The sequence below is a fragment of the Rhagoletis pomonella genome, unplaced genomic scaffold, assembly GCF_013731165.1.
Source record: "Rhagoletis pomonella isolate Grant_MI unplaced genomic scaffold, Rhpom_1.0 Rhpom_scaffold_00011, whole genome shotgun sequence".
Taxonomy (NCBI): domain Eukaryota; kingdom Metazoa; phylum Arthropoda; class Insecta; order Diptera; family Tephritidae; genus Rhagoletis; species Rhagoletis pomonella.
In genome coordinates, this window is record NW_023458565.1 from 24,055,112 (window position 1) to 24,079,532 (window position 24,421).

Genomic DNA, 24,421 nt, shown 5'->3' on the forward strand with positions numbered 1-24,421 from the left:
TCGCTTAGGCGGTTACAGCGCCAATTAAGAAGAAGAAGAAGAAGAATTAATAAGATATCGGAAGCATGCTAGCAATTATCCCAAAGACAGTGAACTGACAGTTTGAGCTTCTAACGTATCAGATCCTGGACAAATGCTTTCATGCATCCCAAAGCTTTAAACATTCTTCTTTGTATAACCCTGGCATGTACAAACGGATGCATGACTTTCCTAGGACTTCGAAGTGAAAAAAATATGCATCCTGGAATATATGGCGCCTAAGGCCGATACATTCCTGGGTAAATGACCATTTCCGACTGGGAACAATAGACCACACACAACCACACCCGTGACATTAGTCAAGTGCAACACCTGCTTTGGCTTGTGTCACTTAAGGGCATGCATACGAGTTTTAACGAGGACCCTGTGGGCCCATGTTGTGCTGCTCGGGCGCTAATCCCCACTGCGACGCTGCCCACTTCCACCGTAGGGCGGCACCCCTAGGCATACGAAGGTTTTACAATTTAATTGCAACGTACTACATTGTAAGATCGAGGAGATAACCGTCTTCGGCATGCAATACAGATAGCTGCGGCATGCAATACAGATAGGTCCTAGAGACGAAGTTGCACAGCAATTGAACACTGCTAAAAAACTTAGGTATTAAGGAGCTGCTATCTACTAAAGCATTCAGGTACTATAGATGTACTAAAGTAGATAGCTGAATAATTTAGGAAAACCTAAAGCAATTAACCCAAACCTTACTACTTCACCATCAACTAACCTCACATCAACTCAAATAAACTTAACGCAAATCACCTCATGCCAATTGGGCGAATTTTATTTCCGAAATAGTGCCGAAAATCTCGATATGGTTCCAAAAATCTCGATATAGTCCCGAGCATATCGAATATTCTGAAAATCCCAAAGTAGTCTCGAAAATTCAGAAGTAGTCTCGAAAATCCCGAAATTCCGAAGTAGTCCCAATGACCCGAAACAGTAGCAAGTATTTAGTATTTGATCAAGTCTTGAGTAATAAATAAGTACTTTTGTATCCAGTATTAAGTTAAGACAAATGCTCTAAGTACTTTTGTACGCGGTAGTTGGTGGAGCCAAATTCTCTAAGCACATCCCTTTTGTTCGCGGTGTTTGGTTACGTGAAACTAAAACTAAATACTTTTGCACTTAGTATTTAATGCTGTTAAAATTAGTAAATACATTTACTTAAAGTACTTAGCACAATTGTAGTATATTAGTACTATAGTAATCTGTAGGTAGTCACAACTAAAAGACTTATCTATACAGTATTGTTGGATTAAACAATGAAAATTGTAAGTTTCTCTGTTATGTGAGGATAGGGTCCTGTGTGATCCTTGGGTCCAATTGGTAGCAATAGCCAAAAAAAAATTCAATTACAATGTAAAATTCCACGGTAGAAAATATAAGCTTTTTAGCAGAAAAAAATAAAGTAAAAAAATGGATTACTCGGACCCAAGGCGGTGTGAGAGAAACGGATTCAAAATTTAAGAAGGGTCAATTTGACCCTAAGGACTAATTCGGGTTAAGTTTACTTGTTTGGGCGTTTTTTGTGTGATTTCAAAACTTGAGATTTTCACTACCGTGCTATTAGCAAACAAAATCCATTTTTCAAAAATTGTTGGCACTTTGAATCAATTGTGCGGACTTTAGATATGTAGTATGTACATACGTATGTACATTTGACTGTCCCAAAAAACCAAATTAATACTTCTGTGGGTAACTGTATGTATGTATAAATTAAGTACCGTTTTCTCATGTAGGTTTTAAAATTAACCTGCACTTTAAACACATTTTTTTCTGAACAAAATTTGTGTTTTAAGGGCAGATAAATTTTAAAAACTACTTGAGAAAACGACCCTAAGTCTTTTACACATATTCGTTATCGATGCTAGAACAATTATGAGATGAATAATTCTTTAATGGCCAATATAAATAAATCCAATAAATTCTATGCGTTTTTAAATAATCAATAAAATAAGTTGACATAAGGATTCGAATTGTTAGTAGGCCGCGCTTGTGGTTGCTGTTGTCCATTTGTGTAGCTCCAGCCAGCTTGTGATGAATTAGAGCTCCACGAACTTCCGCCAGCCAGTGGTGCTAGTGGCGTACCGTAACTGGAACTAGCACCATAACTACCAGGAGGTAATTGGCCTCCGTTTCCCACGGGTGCAAAGCCTGAGTAACCAGAGTCTGAGTTGTTGCGAGCAGGAGCTGTTGGTCCACTGCTAAAAAAAGCGCTTTGATTATTATTCCCAGCTATAAGTGTACTACCCGGGAGAGGTGAATTCCAATTGGCATATGAGTTGACACCACCGCGTCCACTAGTACCATTGCTAGCAACACCGTTCCAGTTTGTATTAATATTCGGTTTAATAGGCGTAGCCCAACCCGCATTGCGTGGTGGCGTTGGTGTGTTAGCAGGAGAATACCAATTGCCAGCATTCTGTCCACCTGTTGTAGAATTATAGGCGGCGGGACGCCCAATATTCCAAGTACTGGCTGTTGAGGGATTTCTTTGCCAGCCATTGTTTCCGGCTGGCTGACGCGTTGTTGGAACATTTTGTGTTGACGAGTTAGTGCCAACAGGTCCCCAGTAATTGGGCTGTGGCGCTCTCCAACCGAATCCATTATTACTAACTGTTGCCAATGAGTTGTTTCGATTCGGTTGTTTAGCTATTGCAAAATTTGGACGATTTCCAAAACCAGGCACTTGGATAAACGGATGTGATTGGTTATTATTTAACCAAACTCTTTCACCTTCTGATTGATAAGCTGCACCATCCACAAATCGGCGTGTACCATTACCTTGTTGCCATTGCGGTTGTTGTTGTTGTTGTGGTTTTTGCGGTGCACTATTATTTGCTATGAGCCAGCTCCAGCCACCATTAGATTGCCAATTAGGTTGCTGATTTTGTGTTGGTGATCGCGTCGTCTGAAATTTTTGCTGCCAACGATTATTGTAGGAAGTGGCATTTGGACGTGCAGGAGACCAACCGCGGCCAGCTTGTGGCAAACTGTTTATTTGCTGAACCAAGCAAGCGCTTAAGAATCCTAGATGAAATGAAAAGTGTTAAATTTTTTGTAACTCTTGATATCGGAGTTTGTGAACATGCTTGCGATGCAGGGACCGAACATAAAAGTTATTGATGAAAATTGTCATGGAAAGCTCACTATGAAGAAAGTGTTCTACAACTAATCGATTTCTTTTTTCACCGAGACTCAAATTTTAAAATAAATTTTTATTTGAAATTTTTATGCGATATTAAATAAAATAACAATTACTTTTGATTTTTATATCGTAAATCTAAAATAACAAATATTTTTGGTTTTTATATTATATGTCTTAGATAACAGTTATTGAAGACTTTTATTTACAAAAGTCCTCAATTAATATCAGTCAGTGACTTTTACTTTTAAAAGTCATCAATATAAATCTGTCATCGATTTTCATTTTTTAAATCATTCGTATAAAAGTCATTAACATTTTTCGCAATTAAGAAGGTGTTGGGAAAGAAAAGTTTTCTACGACTTATACATATGACTTTTATAAGTATGATTTCAAAAATAGAGGTCAGTAACTGATTTATATTTATGATTTTATAAATATAAGTCTTCGATAACTGTTATCTAAGACATATAATTTAAAAATCAAAAATAACTGTTATTTGCAGATTATTACGATAAAAATCGAAAATAATTATTATTTTGGATTTATAAAATAAAAGTAAAAAATAACGGTTATTTGAGAAGTAGTTAAATAAAGGTAAAAAAATAATTGTTAGAGAGCGATTTTTTTAATAAAAGTTGTAACAGTTCGGGCCCTGTTGCGAAGTGTTAGATTCCGAAATGATCAAGTGGATTCTATGAACATATTTGTAAATATGTACATTAAGGTGGGCTAATTTGTATGTGTACGCGTAATTCCAAGCAAGTTTTCCGAAGAAACCATGGGTCTAAAATCAATTTTGAGTTTTCCGAATTGCGAAAATAGGTTTCATACCATTTTGCTGTAGTGTCTTAAAGAAGGGCTTAAATTTTGTACAAAACATGCTATAAGGGTTTTTTGGTATAAGAATCCATTTCTGCACTCTTATTTTTCTTAAAACTTCCACCAGAGGGTGCAACAGTGAAAATTTTCACATTTTCTTCGAAACCTATTTACGCAATTTGGCAAGCTCCAAATTGATTTTAGACCCATGGTTTCTTCGGATGATTTGTTTGGAACTATACGTAGGGGCCTCATATGCTATACGCGGTTAGTCAGAAAAATTGATCCCCTTCAATGTGCATACATTAGGGTGCATCACCAAAAAAATGTGCAGGTTTTCCACCGGAATTAAAAAATGTATTATAGTTTAAGACTTCCGTCAAAATATTTTGGAAAAAGGTTCAGATTTACGTGAGCTAGACTGATTTCAAGAAGAAAAAAAACATTTTTTTATTTTGATTCCGGTGAAGAAATTTTCCAAAATTTTGACGCCGATCAATTAAGTTTAAACTCTTCCACTATCTGAGGTGATTAAAAAAAATATGTTTTTGAAAATAATTTTATTTATAGAATACTCGAGTTTTGGAGGTAGTTTCAAAAAGGTTCTGCTCACGGAAGTCCTAAAAATTATACATTTTATATCTCCGTTGAAAAACAGTATCGTTTTTTTTTGTACTGAGAGTGAAGCACTTTAGTGTACATATATCTATTATTTTGATTTTGTATGTTTATTGTTTTCATTGGACATTCCTCTTTACCTACACCGGTCAATGCGAAAATATTCTTCTTCTATGGTAAAATGAATGAAATAATAAAAAAATTACTTTTTTGGATCTGATTTTAAAAGCTTTCACTTAATGTTTTCACTTAACTAATTTTATATTTACCCACAAAAATATATACCCACCTTATACCCAATACCATACCAATCGATTTCTTTTTTCACCGGGACTCAAATTTTAAAATAAATGTTTATTTGCAATTTTTATGCAATATTAAAAAAAAATAACAATTATTTCTGATTTTTATATTATAAATCCAAAATAACAAATATTTTTGGTTTTTATATTATATGTCTTAGGTAACAGTTATTGAAGACTTTTATTTACAAAAGTCCTCAATAAAAATCAGTCATCGATTTTCAATTTTAAATCATTCGTATAAAAGTCATTCACATTTTTTGCAGTTAAGAAGATGTTGGGAAAGAAAAGTTTACTACGACTTATGCATATGACTTTTATGAGTATTATTTAAAAAATAACGGTCAGTGACTGATTTTTATTTATGACTTTTGTAAATAAAAGTCTTCGATAACTGTTATCTAAGACATATAATGTAAAAATCAAAAATAACTGTTATTTGCAGATTATTTAGATAAAAATCAAAAATAATTGTTATTTTGAAGGTATAAAATAAAAGTCAGAAAAATGGTTATTTGAGAAGTAGTTAAATATAAGTAAAAAAAATGATTGTTAAAGGGCGACTCTTTTTAATAAACGGTCCCTGTTGCAATGTGTTAGATCCCGAAATGATCCAGTGGATTCTATGAACATATATGTAAATCTGTACATTAAGGGGGGGAAATTTGTATGTGTACGTGTAATTCTAAAAAAATTGCCGAAGAAACCTGGGTCTAAAATCAATTTTGAGCTTTCCGAATTGCGAAAATAGGCTTCTTCCCATTTTGCTGTAGTGTCGTAAAGAAGTGCTTAAATTTTGTATAAAAACATTCTATAAGAGTTTTTTGGTATAAGAATCCATCTGTGCACTTTTCTTTTTCTTGGTTTTCTTCGAAACCTATTTACGGAATTTGCCAAACTTCAAATTGATTTTAGAACCAAGTTTTCTTCGGAAAATTTGCTTTGAATTACACGTAGGATCCTCCTATGCTATACGCGCATAGTCAGAAAAATTGTCGCGCCTTAATGTACATACATTAGGGTGCATCACCAAAAAAAAATTTGCAGGTTTTCCACCGGAATTAAAAAATTTATTATACTTTACGACTTCCGTCAAAATATTTTGGGAAAAGGTGAGCTAGACCGATTTAAAAAAAAATCCAAATATATTTTTATTTTGATTCCGGTGAAGAAGCTTTCCAAAATTTTGAGGCAGACCATTTAAGTTTAAAATCTTCCACTACCTGAGGTGATTAAAAAAAAGTAGATTTTTAAAAATAATTTTATATATAGAATACTCGAGTTTTGGAGGAAGTTTCAAAAAGGTTTTAAAAATGATACATTTTATATCTCCGTTGAAAAACAGTTTAATTTTGTTTTGCATAGAGAGTGAAGCACTCTAGTGTACATATATCTATTATTTTTATTTTGTATGTTTATTACTTTCACTGGACATTCCTCTTTCCCTACACCGGTCAATGCGAAAATATTCTTCTTCTATGGTAAAATGAATGAAATATTAAAAAAATTACTTTTTGGATCTGATTTTAAAAGCTTACACTTAATGTTTTCACTTAACTAATTTTATATTTACCCACAAAAATGGTTATATTCCTTGAATGCCTCATGTTGGTTAACTTTCTAGAATTTCGTTGAAAAAATATAGCGTTCTCTCACAAAACACAAACTCAATTCTATTGCGTACGGGATGCAGTTAATTACTAAAAAGTAAGTGGCCGAGTTTTTTTATTTTTGATCATTTTTTAGTAGGCAATGTGTTTACACACGTACTAGTATTATATATGCATTCCAGAACCCTGCCGGAAAATCCATAAGTACGAGTTAACGAATTCCAGAACCTTGGAAAAATATGGTAAATTCGTTAAAAAAATTAGTTACTTTCCATACAAAATACATTCCGCGTCAAGAGAAAAGCGTGAATAACTTTCGTCTCGATGCATTTGCAAATAATTACTAATAGAAACGTACAATAATATTAGCCCAAAACGCGATTTCAAAGCCATTGAGATGTCAGTGATATTTAAAAAAATGTTACTAACTTTTATAAAAAAAAAAATTATGGCCAAATAAAAAATTAAAATGGGAAGAAAACGTCATCATTCTCAACTGTTTAAAATATGAGCAGAATCGGTATTACCAATCACGAGAAAACAATTAAAATCTAAACAACTTCGAAAAATTCGAATTTCGAAAAATTGCGTAACTTGTATTTTTCTTTTATCGTTGTGAAGCATAAACAGCTAATTGCACAAAAAAAGCTAGAATGGTGGCCTACTTCACAAACTTTTACTCTATATATATTAAAATGTTTGATGATAACTTAAATTTTTATTCCATCTTCGAAATTTGCAGCAAACAAAAATAATAATAAATAGCGAATAACAAGAACATGAAGTAGAGCTGCCAATCGATTACCAATGTGTCGTGGAAACAGGTTTATTCACGAATTACTTAGGGAGCGAAGTACGAATCGTGGAATCGTCGGAAAAAACGCATTTCGGCCAAAACATTTAGGCTAAGCGCATAATGGATCGGCGAGTAAAGCGACGAGCATAGCATCGAGCAAAGCGTCGATTCCAAACGTATATGTACGCTTTGAAACATATACGTTTGTAATCGCCACTCCACTTTGCACTTAGCCTTAATTTTGAACTTACCTTTTGTTCACATAGTCTACACTATAACCTACATGTCCAAAATTTTACCGGTCTTATAACGGTAATACAACTTTGAATTCTCGTAAGCTCTTGTCCCTATTAAACTCGAACATCCTGCTGTAGTAGTACACGTCGACCAAAAAAAAAAGTTTTTTATTAAAAGCACGTCTCCATAGCACAGTTTCCCTGCAGGGTAGTTATAAGTAATTTTAAAATGTTTGCTGGTTCCTTATCTCTCAGTGTCGCCGGATTAATTAAATCAGAATAAAAGAGGTGAAGTTTTGATCGAGCTTTGTTCATTTTTTAAATCTTTATACAAGGTGTGCAGCTTGGACTTACAGTGGTGGTCACATAATTAGGGATAGGGACATCTTTACAAGTTTTTGACAATTTATACCACAACGAAAACCATTCAACTCAAAATCGCATAGCTTGTACAAGATTTATAAAAATTCGCCAAATTTCAAAAAATCGGTCATTAAAATTTCAAATTTTTTAATCAGGATTCCAAAAAAAAAAATTGGAGTATGAATTCTAGTTGAGCAAAACATAAAAACCCTTATTGATATTTGAGAATTTTTTGCTGAAAGTATTGCTCATTTTCTTTCATAAAAAAATTTGGAACATATTTTGTATAGTCAGCAAAATAAATTTTCTAAATTTAATGAGAATTTATACACGCTTCAAACTTGAACAATATCGTACAAAAATTAAATAAGCTACATACTTGTTTGAAAGTTGGAAACTTTTTTGAAATTGAAATTTTTGATATTTGATGGATTTTTATGAATTGTTTTGTGATAACTATATTTTTGTAAAAAATAAATTAACAAAAAAAAAAAACAAGTTTAATATTTTAGGCAAAAAATATTTTTTTTCTTCATACATTTATTTTTACCGGCAAAACTGTTGATTATATAGAAAAACGTTATATGAACAGATTAAAGGAATTGTAATTTTTAATTTTTTTAAATTTGTTTGAGCAAAATCGGACTAGTGGTTCTGGAGTTATGTCAAAAAAAGACCACCAAAGGTGACAATTTCCCCTATATGATAGTTATATATATATCTCGATTCCTAGACGTGTTTTTGACCGATATAACATTTCCCGTTGGTTTCATCCCATCCCGATTTTGACTGTCGCATAGTGTTATATAAAGAGAAGTCCCTTTTTTTTGTAACAGGTAATCTCGTGAACGGCTGGTCCGATTTTCATGAAATTTTTTATATAAATAGCTTTCGGTAACCACCACGTGTAGGTGGACCAAGGACCGTTCTATTCGAAAAAATCTTATTACGGTCCGATTTGCTTAAAATTCAGTACGCAGGTAGCTTTTTAGCATATATGATCCATTTTTTCCGAGAAGTGGACCAGGGACCGATCTATTCGTATTTACGGTCCGGTTTGCTTAAAATTCGGTACATAGGTAGCTTTTTAGCATATATTAGCATAAATGATCCATTTTTTCCGAGGGACCGATCTATTCGAAACAATCTTATTATGGTCCGATTTGCTTAAAATTCGGTACGTAGGTAGCTTTTTAGCATATATGATCCATTTTTTCCGAGAAGTCGACCAGGGACCGATCTATTTGAAAAAATTGTATTTATGGTCCGATTTGCTTAAAATTCGGTACGTAGGTAGCTTTTTAGCATATATGATCAATTTTTTCCGAGAAGTGGACCAGGGACCGATCTGTTCGAAACAATCTTATTATGGTCCGATTTGCTTAAAACTCGGTACGTAGGTAGCTTTTTAGCATATATGATCCATTTTTTCCGGAAGTGGACCAGGGACCGATCTATTCGAAGAAATCATATTTATGGTCCGATTTGCTTAAAATTCGGTACCTAAGTACCGTTTTTTTAGTTTTCGCAAGGCTCGAGAGTGGCTGAACCGATTTTTTTGAAACTGCCACCTGCCGCACGTGCCCCAAGGATGGTTTTAGGCTAAACAAAAATCTATATGTAAAGGGGGCGTGGCACTTCCCATACAACCCGAATATCTCATGCTACATATCTCTGAAAGTGTGCATGGTAGAGTTCTGGAACTTGGTATGGAGATATACGAAATCAATCGCAATAAATCGAATTTTTATACTGCATATCTCTGAAAGTATTCAGATATGTATGTAGTTGAAATCAAGCCCATACTCATGGAGAAAATTTGGGCTATTTGAAAAGGGGGTGTGAGGCCTACAAATGTACCTACCTTTAGTTATCTTTGAATGTATTTTTTAATTCTTTTGTAGGTGTGTTGGTGAGTGAAATCCTCCTAAATGGTTGTACGGATTTTAACGAAACTTTTTGTGTGTTTGAGTGGGTCTCTGGATGGTTTAGTTTCACAATTTAATCCGACAGTTGGCGCTGTAGTTGAGTTATTACAAAAAATCTTATTTATGATCCTATTTGGATAATGTTTTAAATATGTATGCAATACTATTGCAAAAACGTGCTGCCAAGTGGTGCTGAAGTCGAGCACCATTGAGTATATCGAACGCTCCTGCGTTGCGATTGGCCCAATGGATGTCATTTTCCAATATTATTATGCGTTCAAACTTTTAAGGTATTTCGTCTGAAATAAGTATATGTATATTGCATTTCTGTACAACAATGATTCGCAGCCATTTTGAAAGTGCCACCAACTATACTGTAAAGCTTCTAGGACATTTACTATAGAACCGGGTCATTGTTGCCACCAGGGAGTGAAGAGAAAAAAATTTATTTCGCTTTGCGAATAACCGTGCTATGAAATGCCGCACAACTGGAGAATTTCAAGAACTTCTTCACGGATATTTATTAGGTTATTTAAAGCGGCAAATGACCACCAAACCATTTATTTGGGCTACAAATCTGCATACTCAAAAAAATTCTAAAACATCTGATAAAAAATTGAAAATTTGCATGAAAATTTGCTGAATTTTCGCGAGTTTTGCACAAAGTTTAGAAATTATACTTTTATGTTTTTTGTTGTAGAATTAACCATATTTTTAAAAAAATTTTCGGAAACATTTTTCAATATAAATTGTTGCATGGATTGTAAAAAAACAGCTGTGCCAATACTTGTTGCTTGCTTGTTGCTGGCAAGCCATTTAAAAGTCATAATCGAAATAAAGCTTTCTTTAACCTCTTTAGCCCACAAGGTTGTAATATTTTATTTACCCTGATAATTAATTGATTTAGCGCTTTAGCTTTTGAAAAAATGTGGCACCTCCCTTTAAAGAATTACGTTTATATGAATCTAGGTCATAACCTCTCTGTGTGTCAAATTTTATTGAAATACGTCCAGCTGTTTTAATGTCAAGGAGCCACAAACATACTCACACAATCACTTACAAACTTTCACATTTATAATATTAGTAGGATTTATCGATAGGTCTGCTGTATCGAGTGATTAGAGGTGCGCACTACCGTTCGGTAGATCCAAGGTTCGATCCCTAGACCGGCCAACATGTAACACGTTTTTTTTTTCAAAAGCGGTCGTACCAAGGCAGGCAATGCCAAACCTTCTACTGTATTTCTGCCATTAAAGAAGCTTCTCTTTAAAACCATTTGCCGTTCGGAGGCGGCCAAAAACCGTAGGTACATAGGTGCCTCTCCATTGTTTGTGACAACATCAAGGCGCACATTACAAATCGGCAGAGAATCTCGGCTAAGCACTAGCAAAACGGTAAGCGCTAAATATTTATTTATTTATATTCGCGATAAATTTTATAGTTGCAAACAAAAGAACGCGTAATTTTTTCTGTCGCAGATTTTTTTTTATTCTCTTAATTTTTATTTGTTTATTTTGTGCATATGTTTTGTTGACATGCAATGCATATGTATGTGTGTTGACAAGATGAACAGAACTAGTTTAACGAACTCCGGAACCGGCACGAGCAAAATATCAATTAATATCTTGGTATTTTTGTGTTTTGTTGCAACAGCAATGAAAAAAACAGGTATCACAATGTTTATTGACTATGGGCTAGCATACATAACAAGCTATCGTAGAAATACATACATACATACATTTTTTTATTTTTAAAAAGTATTAACTACATTTAGTATTTATTTATACGTTACATGCATTCATTACATTTGCCGGCAAAAATTATACAGTAAAATCAGTTCGTTTGTCACAACCTTGCATATATACATAAATACAATAAAAGTAATAAATTCATACTATGAGTACATACATACATATGTACGTATTTTAGTAGGTAACTATACAACAAAAATTTATGTTTATAAATATGTAGATACAATTACTAAGTAAGTATTATCCGCGTTGCATGGGGAATAGACCTTGGCAGGCGCCGCGACGCACGATCTGGATGTCTGCAAAGATGAAAAAAAAATTTGAGTAAAACATACTTAAGACGACGAAACGTACGTGATTTAATGTAAGCAATTTTGTTTTAATGACTTTGTGTGTAAGTGAATTATTCAAGGTAAAGGTGGAATATTTTTTGGCGTAGAAGGCCTTGCTAACAATGACCTTAGGCAGTTCAGTATGGTAAGGTAATACATACCAAAGATTCATGTGCATTAAATAAACCAGTTGTTGTAACAAGATGCTTTATTTTGAATTACTAAAAACTATGAACTTTGTAAATGGTGTATCCTATGTATGTGCATATTTTTTTCTTACAAAAATACGCACGCAAGTACCAAACTTATGTATGTAGCGATAAGCATCTTAAATTGTGCTCTTCGCTGCGCTGAATGGGCAAAACGTTGTATAGATTTTGGACATTTGTGTGCATCACTCTCCATACAAAAAAACAAAAAATATTATAGTTTTTCCATCGGAATTATACAGAATATTATATGTATTTTAAGACTTACGCCAAAATATTTCGGAAAAATTTTAAGATTTAAGTGAGCTGGATCGATTTAAAGTAGCACCAAAAATCTCATTATTTTGATTCAGCTGGTAAAATTCTTAAATTTTATGCGGAACTTTTAAGCTTTAACTTCCCCATCATCTTATGTAATTTTTTGGAAAAAAGTATTTTTAAAAACTAATTTTATTTGTTAAAAACTAGATTTTTGCAGGTAATACTTGTCCGAATTTTTTTTGGCGGGAGTTTTATAATATCATAAATTTTATAATGCCGGTGGAAAAAACAGCAACTTTTTTGGCGAGGCACTCTAATGTACATCTTTAAGCACGCATGTATGAAATGAATTTTTAAAAATTTTCTCTTGATTTTAGAAATTTCAACGCGAAGCTTAGTTACCTTTAATTATTTCACAATTTGCTACATTACTTAATTTCGAACGATGCGACGTTGCTTTTTTAGACAGATTGAAATTAGAAATAATTCCTAATTATTATCGGCCACTAAGACGCCTTGTTTACTTGCATAGTTATGACCAGGGAACGGATTTTATGGAAATTGCCTTTTTTCTGCTAAAGAGATAGAGTTTATTCGATTAAAAATGTCCACGATTTAGCTTTCCCTGATTTCATATATACACATTTGATGTTGCCTTTTTTTGCCTTTTTTAAGATATTTGCCTTTTTTTGCCTTTTCTACCTTTAAAAAAGTGATTATAGCATTTACAATTTTTTTTTTAAGATTAAAAAATATACACATGCCCATGCGGCTTATAGAAGCGCAGGTACCTCTTGCCAAACTGGTGTTGGAAAAATTCAAAGCCGTTTTCTCAGCTAACGTAGGCTTAGAGACAATAAGGGGTGTGGATAAAATTGTAAAGGGCTAGGAAAACGCCCTTATTCCTGATAATATGAACGTTTCAAACGTTCCATATTAAAATTGGGCTCCACTTGTATCACCTTACGTCGAGCGCACATTTAGTACATTCAAGGCTTTTCTTCGCGAAAATCGAATGAAAATGCTGCCAGAAAACTTCAATATGCATCTTGTGGTTCAATGTTACTACAACTATACAGATTAAAGTTTTATGAGTTAGAAACTCGAAAGGATAAAATAGTCAAAGATTCAAAGTACAAATTTTTCATATAATGAAACTAGTTCATAGTTTTTCTCTTTTTACTTGTAATATAAACATTTCTAAAAAAAATATATTTTTTGATTGTTCTTCGTATTTTTTGTCTTTTTTTAGTGCCTTATTTTGGTTTTTTTTTCAATACCTTTTTTTGCCTTTTCCTGCCTTTTTCGCTATTTTATTTTGCCTTTTCCAGCCTATTTCGTTACTTTATTTTGCCTTTTTTATAGGTTTTTAGGTCCTAAAAATCCTTTCCCTGGTTATGACATATGGTGGTGCAAAAAAGTACATTTGCTCGCCTTAAAATTGCAGTTTATAAACTGTCAAATATGTAATTAAATATATGCATATACAAAGATACATACAATGGTCTATCAAATTATAGCCGCACCAAATTTTGACTAGTTATAACATATTATTTTTTTGTTGTTTAATTCTGGTTATTTTTTTTTTTTTTATAAAAAATATAGTTAATTCTCAAAAAATAAACCGTGCTAATCCAAATTTTAAATTTTGTGCAATATTTAAAAAAAAGTTCAACGAACTTTCGCAAAAATTCCCAGCTTTTCGTAAAGCACAATCGTTCACATTAAACATTTGGAGTTAATTTTGACGATTGTTTGATTACCAATAAAAATTACCAAAAAAAAAAAAATAAATAAAAAATAAATACAAAGTGACCTCATGGGAAATAACTAATTATCGCCTTGGCCTCTTTTTTGGTGGGCAGACATTCTTATAATTTTGATATTTTTTGATAATTTTTTATTTTTAATATGTTTGAGAGTATACATTTTTTGAACGTTGGCGTGTCAAATGGAAGCTTTTGGCTCTTTCTGATTGGCTGAAGCAGAAAGCTTTCTAATACAACTCTGCGTCGAATTGGTTTTCAAACGAGTTAAATTATTTAACTGGTTAAATTTTCCAACAACAATTGCATGCGATTTAACTTGTTTATAAACATGTTTTGTTCATTTAACTGGCTGAAGCCCATTTAACATGTTTAACTTGTCAATTTGAACGTAGTATTAATAAGATAAATGGTTAAAATTTACCGTTGATTTTTAGATTTTTTTTGTCGATGTTGCGGTTTTGTTCCAAATAAAAGTAAACTGTATTTATTCGTTAATGTAGCAAATGGGATAAAAAAATTTCTAAAAAATTAATGGTTTCAAACATTGATTTACAAGGGTTTTGTTTGCGGCTATAATTTTTTCGACCACTGTATGTGTTTTCATTAGACACCTTCGAATACGAAATGTTTTTGCAAGGCAATTTCGAATTTTTTTTTTTTCAAATTTCGTCGAGGAGAGCATTTTCTTATTCTAAAATTCATTGTCTTCAAACATCCCATTCTAGTACTTACCCACCAGATCTCAGTTCTTATCTCCCTCATGCACCACCCTGTTGTCACTAAATTAAAGCTCACCAAAAATTATCAAACTTTTGCTAAGAAAAGAAATTCTAATGGTGTGAACTATTTAAAAAAAAAAATTTATTGCCGAAGCTAGGTGCCACCAAAAAATGTTAAAAGGCTCAACCTAGGTTCGGCTAAACATTTTTTTTTTGAAATTGTCTGGTAAAAACACTTAGACTCACGAATGCACGGCGAACTTTTTTCTTTTGTTGCTTGTAAGGTGGCACGGTCTAATGTACATACATACGTATGCAGTATTTATAACTGACTCACCTGCACCACACCGTCTGGCACAATCAAACTTCTGCGGATTCTGATATTGCTGTCGATTACTAGCACATATAGGATTATATTCCGACGTGGTGGGACAGCTGCCGAAGCACCTTAAAAACGCTGGCGAAGCTGTGGTAGCTGCAATAAATGGTGCCATAGTAGCAATAACGGGCTGATTATTTACGAAAACTACATTCGAATTAGCACCGCTAGATGACAATTGTGTTGTTGTTGTTGATGGTGGTGTTGTTTGCGTTGTAGTTCCAGATTTTTGTTGTCCATCATTACTAAATATCAGCGGTTGCCCAGGAGCTGGACGTCGTCCCCATTGCGGGCGAGTGAGAGTGTTTGGTTCAAAATCATCATCAGCTGGTGTAAAGAATGGATTACCAATCATATCAAAATCATTCGAGAAAATTTGTCGCTTCAGACGCTGCTGTGAGGTATTGGCTATTCGATGCTTTTGTTGTAGCGGTGGTGCAGCATACGCCATGGTGACCAATAAAGCGAGTAGTACTAAGAAAATGAAGTGAATTTGAAATTAGTAGCTACAGATATTTATAATTATTCATCGTGGTAAACACCTGTGTAACTGTAGCAGGTGCTCGTCATTTTGTTGGCATCTGGTTGTTTTTTTTTTTTGTTGTGTGATGTTAACACGCCGATATGCGAAACTCAATTGATTTCTAGCTTAGCTCTCCACTAGATATAAGTAAACTGAAGTAGCACTAGTAGATTGAAGAGTAACTCGGAAAACAAAAAAAAATACCCCGAGCGCGATTTGTATAGTTAAAAACAAGTTAAGAGACATTTATTATGCAAATATTTACGTTGTTCTCTTTTAAACTCATGTCATATACACGTCAATTACAAAAACAGAAAAAAACACACATGAAATGACGGAGAAGTGTAAATGGTGATCAAGTTGAACCCAAACAAATCTCAAAACTTGAACTTGACTCAGCAGCAGCAATCAAAGAACCGTCAATTTTAGAGCGGCAAACTACGCTCATTAAGATGTTAAAATTACCTTTGCACTTTTACATATGTATGTATGTATGTATATTTTTCTAATATTGGCAGCAATTAAGTATAGCAATTCACACGTTTATTAAGAGGCATCAGCAAAAAAACTAATAACTCACTTGTTATTAAAATAAATTGTAACAATTAAGTAATTCATATTTTAATAAGCATAAGATATCCTAAACAAATGCCTTATTAGTTGAAAAATACATATTTTTGTGTTAATTGCATATTTTGACTTCACAAAAGGAAGGAAAGTTTTCAATTCGCCGGAATATTTATTTATTTTTTTAAGTATGTTACCGCATTACATTGGACCACGTTAACCGATTTCTATAATTCTGTTTTTAAAGGAAAGGTGTTACCTCACATGTGGTCCCATTCTAATTTGGTTTAAATCCGATCATTGGATCATGAAGTGATTAACGATAATCTTAAATTTTTATATGAGAATTGAAGTCGGTTTTGTTTTTTGCTTAAAAATTACTTGTTTGTGGCAAAGTTTGGTAGAAATTTGTGATTCCCAAAGAAAATTAGATCAAATGCGTAAAGCTCCACCCAGAATTGCAGCGAACGACGGTTAAGCGCTGTCAAATTTAAAACTCACAAAGGCATATGGAAAGGCTCATAATTGCGGAGGCAGCAGTTTTACCGCCGACATTTTTCGGTTGATTTAAATTTATTTCTAATTTTACCGCCCAGCGGGACGGCACAATATTGATTGAGTGTTGATTGTAGTAATTTTTATTATTTTCACAAGTTTGGCAATGTTTCCATCCGTTTTTTTTTTCAGCAAACACGCTTGTACCGAAACAATAGTGGTATTCACCGAATTGAGCAAGTGGCCTGGCACTCTGGCAAAAGAGCAGATGAGCTCAAGCAACGACAGTTGTCAACAATAATATTACATTTTAATGATAATTTCCAAATCAAAATGACAACTGTCGTGTTCACTTACCACCGACCGCTCTACCGTCATCCGCTGCAATTCTGGGTAGAGCTTTGAGAATGAGTTAATCTTATAACGCATTATTGAAAGGGGATTTTTACCGGAACGTACATAGATATAGATAGAGTTATACAGTACTGTCCATTAGGCTGGGTACAGAAAAAATGTCGCTGGCTCATAGAAAATAAGGATAAAGGGATATACTAAATTGATTAAACAGAAGTCTTTACCGATGTCGTCTTTCAGAATAACTGATCATCCCTTTTTCGTCTATGATATGTTGCCATAATCTACCTTCTTCTTCTTCTCTTCGAAAACTTTCCGTCGCAGAATAGACCACTCTCTTCCTCTGCTACCACCAGCTGAAACCGTGATGGATAGTTTCAAGGCTGGGGGTTATTGTGTACATTCGTTCGACATGGAAAACTAGAAAACCAGCTGTGTTGTTGAACATAAGCTGATCTGACTTCTTCGTCGAAAACAGCACAATTGACGGCACGTAATCTGAGTGCTGTTTTTTGTGATAGTTTTGACAAAAAAAAGTCCATTAAACCTTCTGCAGAATCTTTATTTCAAATACTCCGAGACAGTTACCTCATCGGATATTACCATTGCACTTGTTCATCTCCATACCCACTCACTTGGGTTCCATATCCAACTTCTAGTTATTATCTTCTCATTCATTAGGTAAACGCCAGCTCTCGATTCTTGCAGGTGTACTGACCGGACATTGTCCTTTAGGAACCCACGTGGTGCGACTTAATAACGTCACAGATCCAGATACTGCCGCAACTGTTTGGAAGGCGAGGTGGAATCATCTCAGCACTTCCTTCTTAGCTGCCCAGCGTTCGCAAGACTAAGGTTGAAGCACCTCGCTGCGCATTTTATCAACACTGCCGAACAGCTCTCCGGAGTGGACATCAGCTATCTGCGGAACTTTGTTTTGACCACGCAGCGTTTCTCTTAGTTCTAACACAGAGTATCTTCAGTTGCGGTTGAAAGAACTTGTGTAATGTGGTAACACAATGGACAATGCTATTAATGTCTAAGTGTAAGCTTTCAGTGACCGCCTTTGAACCATTGATGGTGACCATCCCAAAGCCACAGTTAAACTTATTATCGTACCTCGCTATAATGCCTATGCATTCATTGCTCAGAAGTATAATTAATTGGATTTTTGCTTGATCTGCTTGTGCCTTATGGACCCATCTACAATTGTAAGTGGGTATGCCTGGAATAAATTCTTGGAGCATATCCAAGATTTCCGTTGAGCCCTATGATTAGATCGATACCCAAGTCTTGATATTAGTCTCAAGCTTCCAACCGGAGCCAATGAAGAAAGGCCGATCCATTGCACTCGGGTAAGGGTTAGTAGTTCCGAAGGTAGCCGATATTCTAAGCACTCCATTCGTGGCTGGCTTTTATATAGAGCCGAAGACACGTTTATTTACACCATGGGTTTTATGATACAGTGGCCCGGCCGTAAAAGTAGTATTTTAGAAAAGGAATTTTGGCAGCAATTTTTACTGAAGTAAAAATACATTCAGACTTATGGAGAAAGACTTGGCATTTACAATTGGCGTCAGTTGGCTCAGAAGAGAAACGACGCGCGTGCTGTGTAGAACTTGGCCAAAATCGTTTAAGGGGTTACAGCGCCAAATTAAAAGAAGAAGATACATACTTATTCGAAGTAGCTTTAGATAAGGGAGCTGTTGCCAGTCGCCACCACGAGGTGTAACTTGTACTAGGGCTTGTGCCGTCATAAGTCGTACTGCCATACTGTCATACTGTCAGACATTAAAAAGTGGTTACATACATAAATATGTTTTGTAGTTGCTCCAAAAATATTTTTAACTGTTAAAAACTGTATGATATCTCGACAATGTGACTCATTAGATACCTTGCGAATACTTATGGCCGGGGAACGGATTTTTAGGACCTAAAACCCTATAAAAAAGGCAAAATAAAATAGCGAAATAGGCAAAGAAGGCACAAAAAAGCTAAAAGTTGACAAATAATTAAAAAATAAAAAGTAAAAAGGGAAAAACTATGAACTAGTTTCATTATATGAAAAATTTGTATTATAAATATTTGACTATGTTTTTCTTTCGAGTTTTTAACTCATAAAACTTTAATCTCTATAGTTGTAGTAACATTGAACCACAAGATTTATTTTGAAGTTTTCTGACAGCGTTTTCATTCGATTTTTGCGAAGAAAAGCCTGAAAAAATATACTAAACGTGCGCTCGACGTAAGTTGATACCAGTGGCGCCCAATTTAAATATGGAACATTTAAAACTTTCATATTATAAGGAATACGGGCTTGCCCTTGCCCTTTACAATTAAAGGTAGAAAAGGCGAAAAAGGCAAATGTCTTAAAAAAAGCAACATCAAATGTGTATATGTTACCGGCCAAACCCGATCTTAGGACAAACTAGTTTTTCTAATATATCCGTCCAATGCGGAAACAAGTTGAACGCAACAATTCTGTGCACTGTGTACCTGGAGTTGGACTGATGATTATTTTTTTGAAGTACGCCGAAGGGTGTTCTGCGTAAAACTACTGTGGCCTCTGATCTAGTTTAGCCTAGGCAAAAGTAGTAGATCGGGTTCGGCAGGAATCAGGCAAAGAAAAATCCTGGACATTCTTAATCGAATATACTCTTATCTCTTTAGCAAAAAAAGGCAATTTCCATAAAATCCGTTGCCTGCTTATGACTACCCTGCAGGAAATTGATTTAGTTTGAAAGTAATTTATAAATTACTTTATTTTCAATGACAACTAATTGAAATTCTCGCTATTTTACCAGCAAAGAACTCTTTTATTTAACATGGCAATGTCCTAGGAAGCAGTCAGTTGCCTTTTCTTGCATGTATTTTCAACTACTTTAGAATGAACTTGGCATAAACAACTTCAAAGCCAGTATGTTTTCTTTGAATACGCTTTCGTTCTGCACTTCACATATGATATTTCATAACTAAGAAAAACCGAAATTAAAAATTTTAAATTAAATTAGATTTGAACATGGACATTCTGGGTTGCGACCAATTGTAGCAAGCATCTTTGCACGCTCAGCTACAGCCAGACATGTAAATGTGCTTGAATTGTGTGCCAGCAGCAAGTCGACTGTCCAACTCCGTCCGGCATTTAAATTCAACTACTTTAAAATGAATTTGGTTTACACAACTTCAAAGTCACTATGTTTCTTTTGTATTTGTTGAACATAAGTTGGAATGTATATGCATACAAGTACATATGTAAATAATCGTTATAAATTTAGGCAATATGTAAAACATGGTATGCTGTTTGAGTTAGACGTGGTTCAGTCATAGTGGCGATTGGTGAAATATGCTTCATTGAGTTCTCCCATTCCCTGTAGCTGGAAGGACGTTTTTGCCAACCAATCAAAGCTGTAAAGAGACAAAGAATTTTACATAGTAAATTTGTGCGGTATACTTATTAAAAGAAAAATAATGCTAAGCTCAGCGGGTGATGCAGCCTGATGGGCAGATGTGAGTCTATCACATCAATAATCTTTTCAGTAGTATATGTATTTCGAATGAATGAGAACATATTTCATAACCACCCTCATTCGCATGAATACGTACAATTTGTAGTTTTTGGTAGTGACACATCATGAGCAGCGTATTTGCCATCAACTTTCACGGATTTTCCCTCATTTTTAGCATTCTGCTCTTGCATAGAAGCATTGTTGACCTCAACAGCTTTTGAAGATGCTGCTTTATTAAATATATTTTCTGTCTTTTGCAAACATTTTAAAATATGTGTTTCACTTCGCTGACGACCACAACGACATTTGGCTACCAATGAGTTGTACATGTCGGGTGAAAGGAAATATGAATCACCTTGACCGGTATATTTGAAGGGGCATAGTTCTGGAAAAACGATGCAATTTCAAAGTCATTAGTACATAACTAATCGTATATTGCTCGGTAGGTACATATGTATGTACATTAAGGTGATCCAAAAACAGTAAAGTCGGAATTGTAATGCTCTCACCCCTAGGATGGTTCTATATCGAATGCATTTTTCGTGGTTTCTATGGGTTCTTGGCGGACCTATAAATTATAGTTGCAATGAAAAAATGGTTAAATAGACAATTGGGTATTATTATTGGGAGTCTCCTGCATATACACAGAGTTTTCCCGATAGAAAAATGTTGATTTTTAAGAATTATATACGGTTTCTACGCAAGGTTTTTTTTCCCCATATAAAAATACATGGAAAATTTGGGCGCTTTGAGCGACCTCTAAATATTTTTTGATTTCAAAATAAAAAAGGGAAACATTTTTTCGCTAGGGGCTGACAGCATAAAAATTCCGACTTTACTTTTTCACATGCTTTTTTTGACCATCCTAATGTAAATACATATAAATTTGTATGTTCGTGCGATAAAAACAACTCTTTTTTCTAACTGATCACCTCCCTCTCACCTTGTTTTCTGAGTACATCTTTCATTTGCTGGTTGACTTCATTTTGGTTATAGAATTTATTCAATTTTTCATCACCTAGTTTGGCCCATTTTTTCTGAAAATTTCGACGCGCCAGCTGCTCTGTCCTCACTGTCTCTTTGCTGTTGTAAGTTGTATTGAAAATGAATCATGAATTAATCATAAAGTAATTATTTTTCGAGTATATAAGTATGTACATATTTATTTCGTTCAAACTTTTTATTAGCGCGTTACTCACCCAATTCCAAGTTGCTTAGTAGGATCCATAGTTTTTTGGTATGTATTTAGAAAAAAGGTTTTCTTAAACGCAATTTTAATCGAAACGCGTTTAAATTTAAGCAATTGTTTATTGTTTGCTCTATTTTAATTTGTTGTCATGCATTTAGCTGGTTGCACAAGTCACCAACCGTGGATTATTTGGTTACCTTAGTTGCGAGTAGTAGTTGGGATCCGTAGCTTGGTTAATGTTAGTAAATAAATTCAATGTCAACAGTTAAATTGAATTTCAAAAAATATAACACAACGAATCCTTTTCAATGAAACCAATTTGAAAATGAGAGTCAAGCAAGAAAAACAGATATGTAAATAAATACAAGTTTTGTAAATCAGCAGGAAACTAAGTAGGTGTCCCTAGAGTGGAAACTCTGAACAAATCGATTCAGCTTCCTCTTTTTTAGCACTACACACGCGTTTGTCGGTTTGGGCCAAGACCAAAAGCTTTGTCATTTGCTTCCTGTTTGCTCAGTTGCGCCAGTTGTTTAACGCAAGAGCAGACATGTCTTTTTTTTTGTGTCTATTCCATTATACAGCTCATTCAGATCGTGACTCCTTTTTATACGGTACCCATAGCCCACGCCAGGGCCATCGATCTTTCGTAAAATAGTTCACTCGAAAGCCTTGCCATCTTTACGTTGACATCGTCCATGCTTTTCCGCTTTATAAAAGAACGCTCATGATAAGGGAGTTAGAACGTACGTTTTTTGTTCTTCGAGAGAGACTTTGCTCTTTAATTGGCTTTCGAGCTCAAAGTAGCATTTGTTGGCAGGACTTATTCTCCGCTTGATCTACAGGCTGAAATTATTGGTGGTGTTTATGCTGGATCTTAAGTATTTACCAACAATGATGTGTGACCCAAATACGTAAAGACTCTGTGGATGGCCTGAAAGCATTTTGTCTTTTCTTCGTTAGCCCTTAGACCAATCCCTTTTGGTTATGTTTCTTATGTTGTATGTGTATGTAGATGCTGCCATCAAAATTTGCAGCTTTTTCACGCGTTCCAACATTAGAGTAAAGAATTGAAAAACAATGAGTCGTGGAGAGGAGGACGGAGTTATAAGTTATGCTCAATTTTACAAAACATGGGCGTATTCGTTCCATAGTGGCGCTACGTATGGAGCGCGGCATGTGAGCCTGTTGCTTGCAGGGGTCGCACAATGGGACTACAGCGGCCAAAAGTAGTAAAAACGGGTTAGCGAATTCTGAAAAAGTAATTACGCAGATACATTGAAAAATATCCGGCCAACCCAAACCAAAAAGAATTTTTGATAAAAATGCATATTTACAATCATGATACGAGCTTAAAGTAGGAACAATGCGAAAAATTAAATTTGTAAGAAAAAAGTTTGATTTTGACGCAAGTAATTTGAACAGATTTTTCCATTTGTGCGCATATATAAAAAGCCAATCTGATTAATGACCAGTTTTTGAATATATCTTTGGTCAAGCATTGCTTTAAATGTTTATAAACCTTTTGAAATGTATAAAATAGTTTACTTTGGATGCTTTCCATTTCCAGACAACCGGTCAGGTACGAGCATGATTTTTAATTTCGACCAAACTCAAATACATTGTTTGTTGGTCCAAATAATGAGACACGTATTTTTTCTTTTGGCTCGGAAAAATTTTTCGGCCGAATTAAACGCGATTTTGTTTTTCAGACAAAAATCGATTATTCGAATTGACAGTGATAATTTTTTTTTTAAATGCCCATAACTTTGTCAATATTTAATAGATTCCAACAATGTTTTTACTCAAATGTCAGTAATTCTTATCACTTCATGATAGAATGACATAATTATTGATTTTTATTATTTAAAATTTTTTATTTAACAATAAACAAAAAGTGCAAATTTTATTTTAATTTAATTTCTCAAAAATCAAATCTCTAATAGCGAAGATTTTTTTTTCTGAGTTATGATTTTTTATAGAAAATATACGTTTTTGTGGTACATACTACAATATTCTTATATTGTTTAACTAAATGGAACATATGTATGTAATATATCAAAATAGATATTAGAACACACTTTCCACCATACAGTTTCGATTATAAAAAGCGGGAAAATGTGATTTTGTATTTCGAAACTGTATGGTGGAAACCGGAAACAAACCGGTTTCGGCGTACAACCATTTCAGTGCAGTTTTTCATTCTGCGAACGAAAATTATACTAGCACCCTGTCGGAAGAATTGCTAACCAAAAATAATAGAAAGAAAAATTGATTCGTTTTGTCGCCTAGCACGATTTTATGCAGGAGAAAGTGGTGCAGAGCTCACTAGAAAGATCGAAGAGTTAGTTAATCGTCCTTTCCTTCCATCGTGACGTGGACACAAATGTTCGAGATGCTAAAGAAACTCGGTTTAATGCAGAGTAAACGACAGTCGTTGACGACGAAGTGTCTCTACCACCATAAATCCGACACCGAACTTGCGCCCCTTTCCATAAAAAAAGGAAAGAC

At 34.3% G+C, this 24,421-nt stretch overlaps 4 protein-coding genes across 4 annotated transcripts in view; all 4 read right to left on the reverse strand.

Moving 5' to 3' along the window:
* The window catches only part of LOC118746876 (AF4/FMR2 family member lilli-like), a 71,854-nt gene that overhangs the window by 8,845 nt on the left and 38,588 nt on the right, over nucleotides 1-24,421 (reverse strand). The window lies entirely within an intron of this gene.
* On the reverse strand, nucleotides 1,900-6,754 carry LOC118746877 (bifunctional endo-1,4-beta-xylanase XylA-like). Its single transcript, XM_036480838.1, has 2 exons — nucleotides 6,500-6,754; nucleotides 1,900-3,069 (listed from the first exon to the last, which is right to left on the reverse strand). The coding sequence occupies exons 1-2, from the start codon at nucleotides 6,531-6,533 to the stop codon at nucleotides 1,985-1,987; spliced, it is 1,119 nt and encodes a 372-aa protein (XP_036336731.1). The 5' UTR covers nucleotides 6,534-6,754; the 3' UTR covers nucleotides 1,900-1,984.
* Nucleotides 11,362-16,317, reverse strand: LOC118746878. Its single transcript, XM_036480840.1, has 3 exons — nucleotides 15,822-16,317; nucleotides 15,238-15,753; nucleotides 11,362-11,909 (listed from the first exon to the last, which is right to left on the reverse strand). Exons 1-3 carry the CDS (start codon nucleotides 15,847-15,849, stop codon nucleotides 11,851-11,853), a joined length of 603 nt encoding a protein of 200 aa, XP_036336733.1. The 5' UTR covers nucleotides 15,850-16,317; the 3' UTR covers nucleotides 11,362-11,850.
* Nucleotides 20,490-21,952, reverse strand: LOC118747229. The gene is made up of 4 exons (XM_036481217.1): nucleotides 21,924-21,952; nucleotides 21,668-21,807; nucleotides 20,822-21,109; nucleotides 20,490-20,623 (listed from the first exon to the last, which is right to left on the reverse strand). Exons 1-4 carry the CDS (start codon nucleotides 21,950-21,952, stop codon nucleotides 20,490-20,492), a joined length of 591 nt encoding a protein of 196 aa, XP_036337110.1.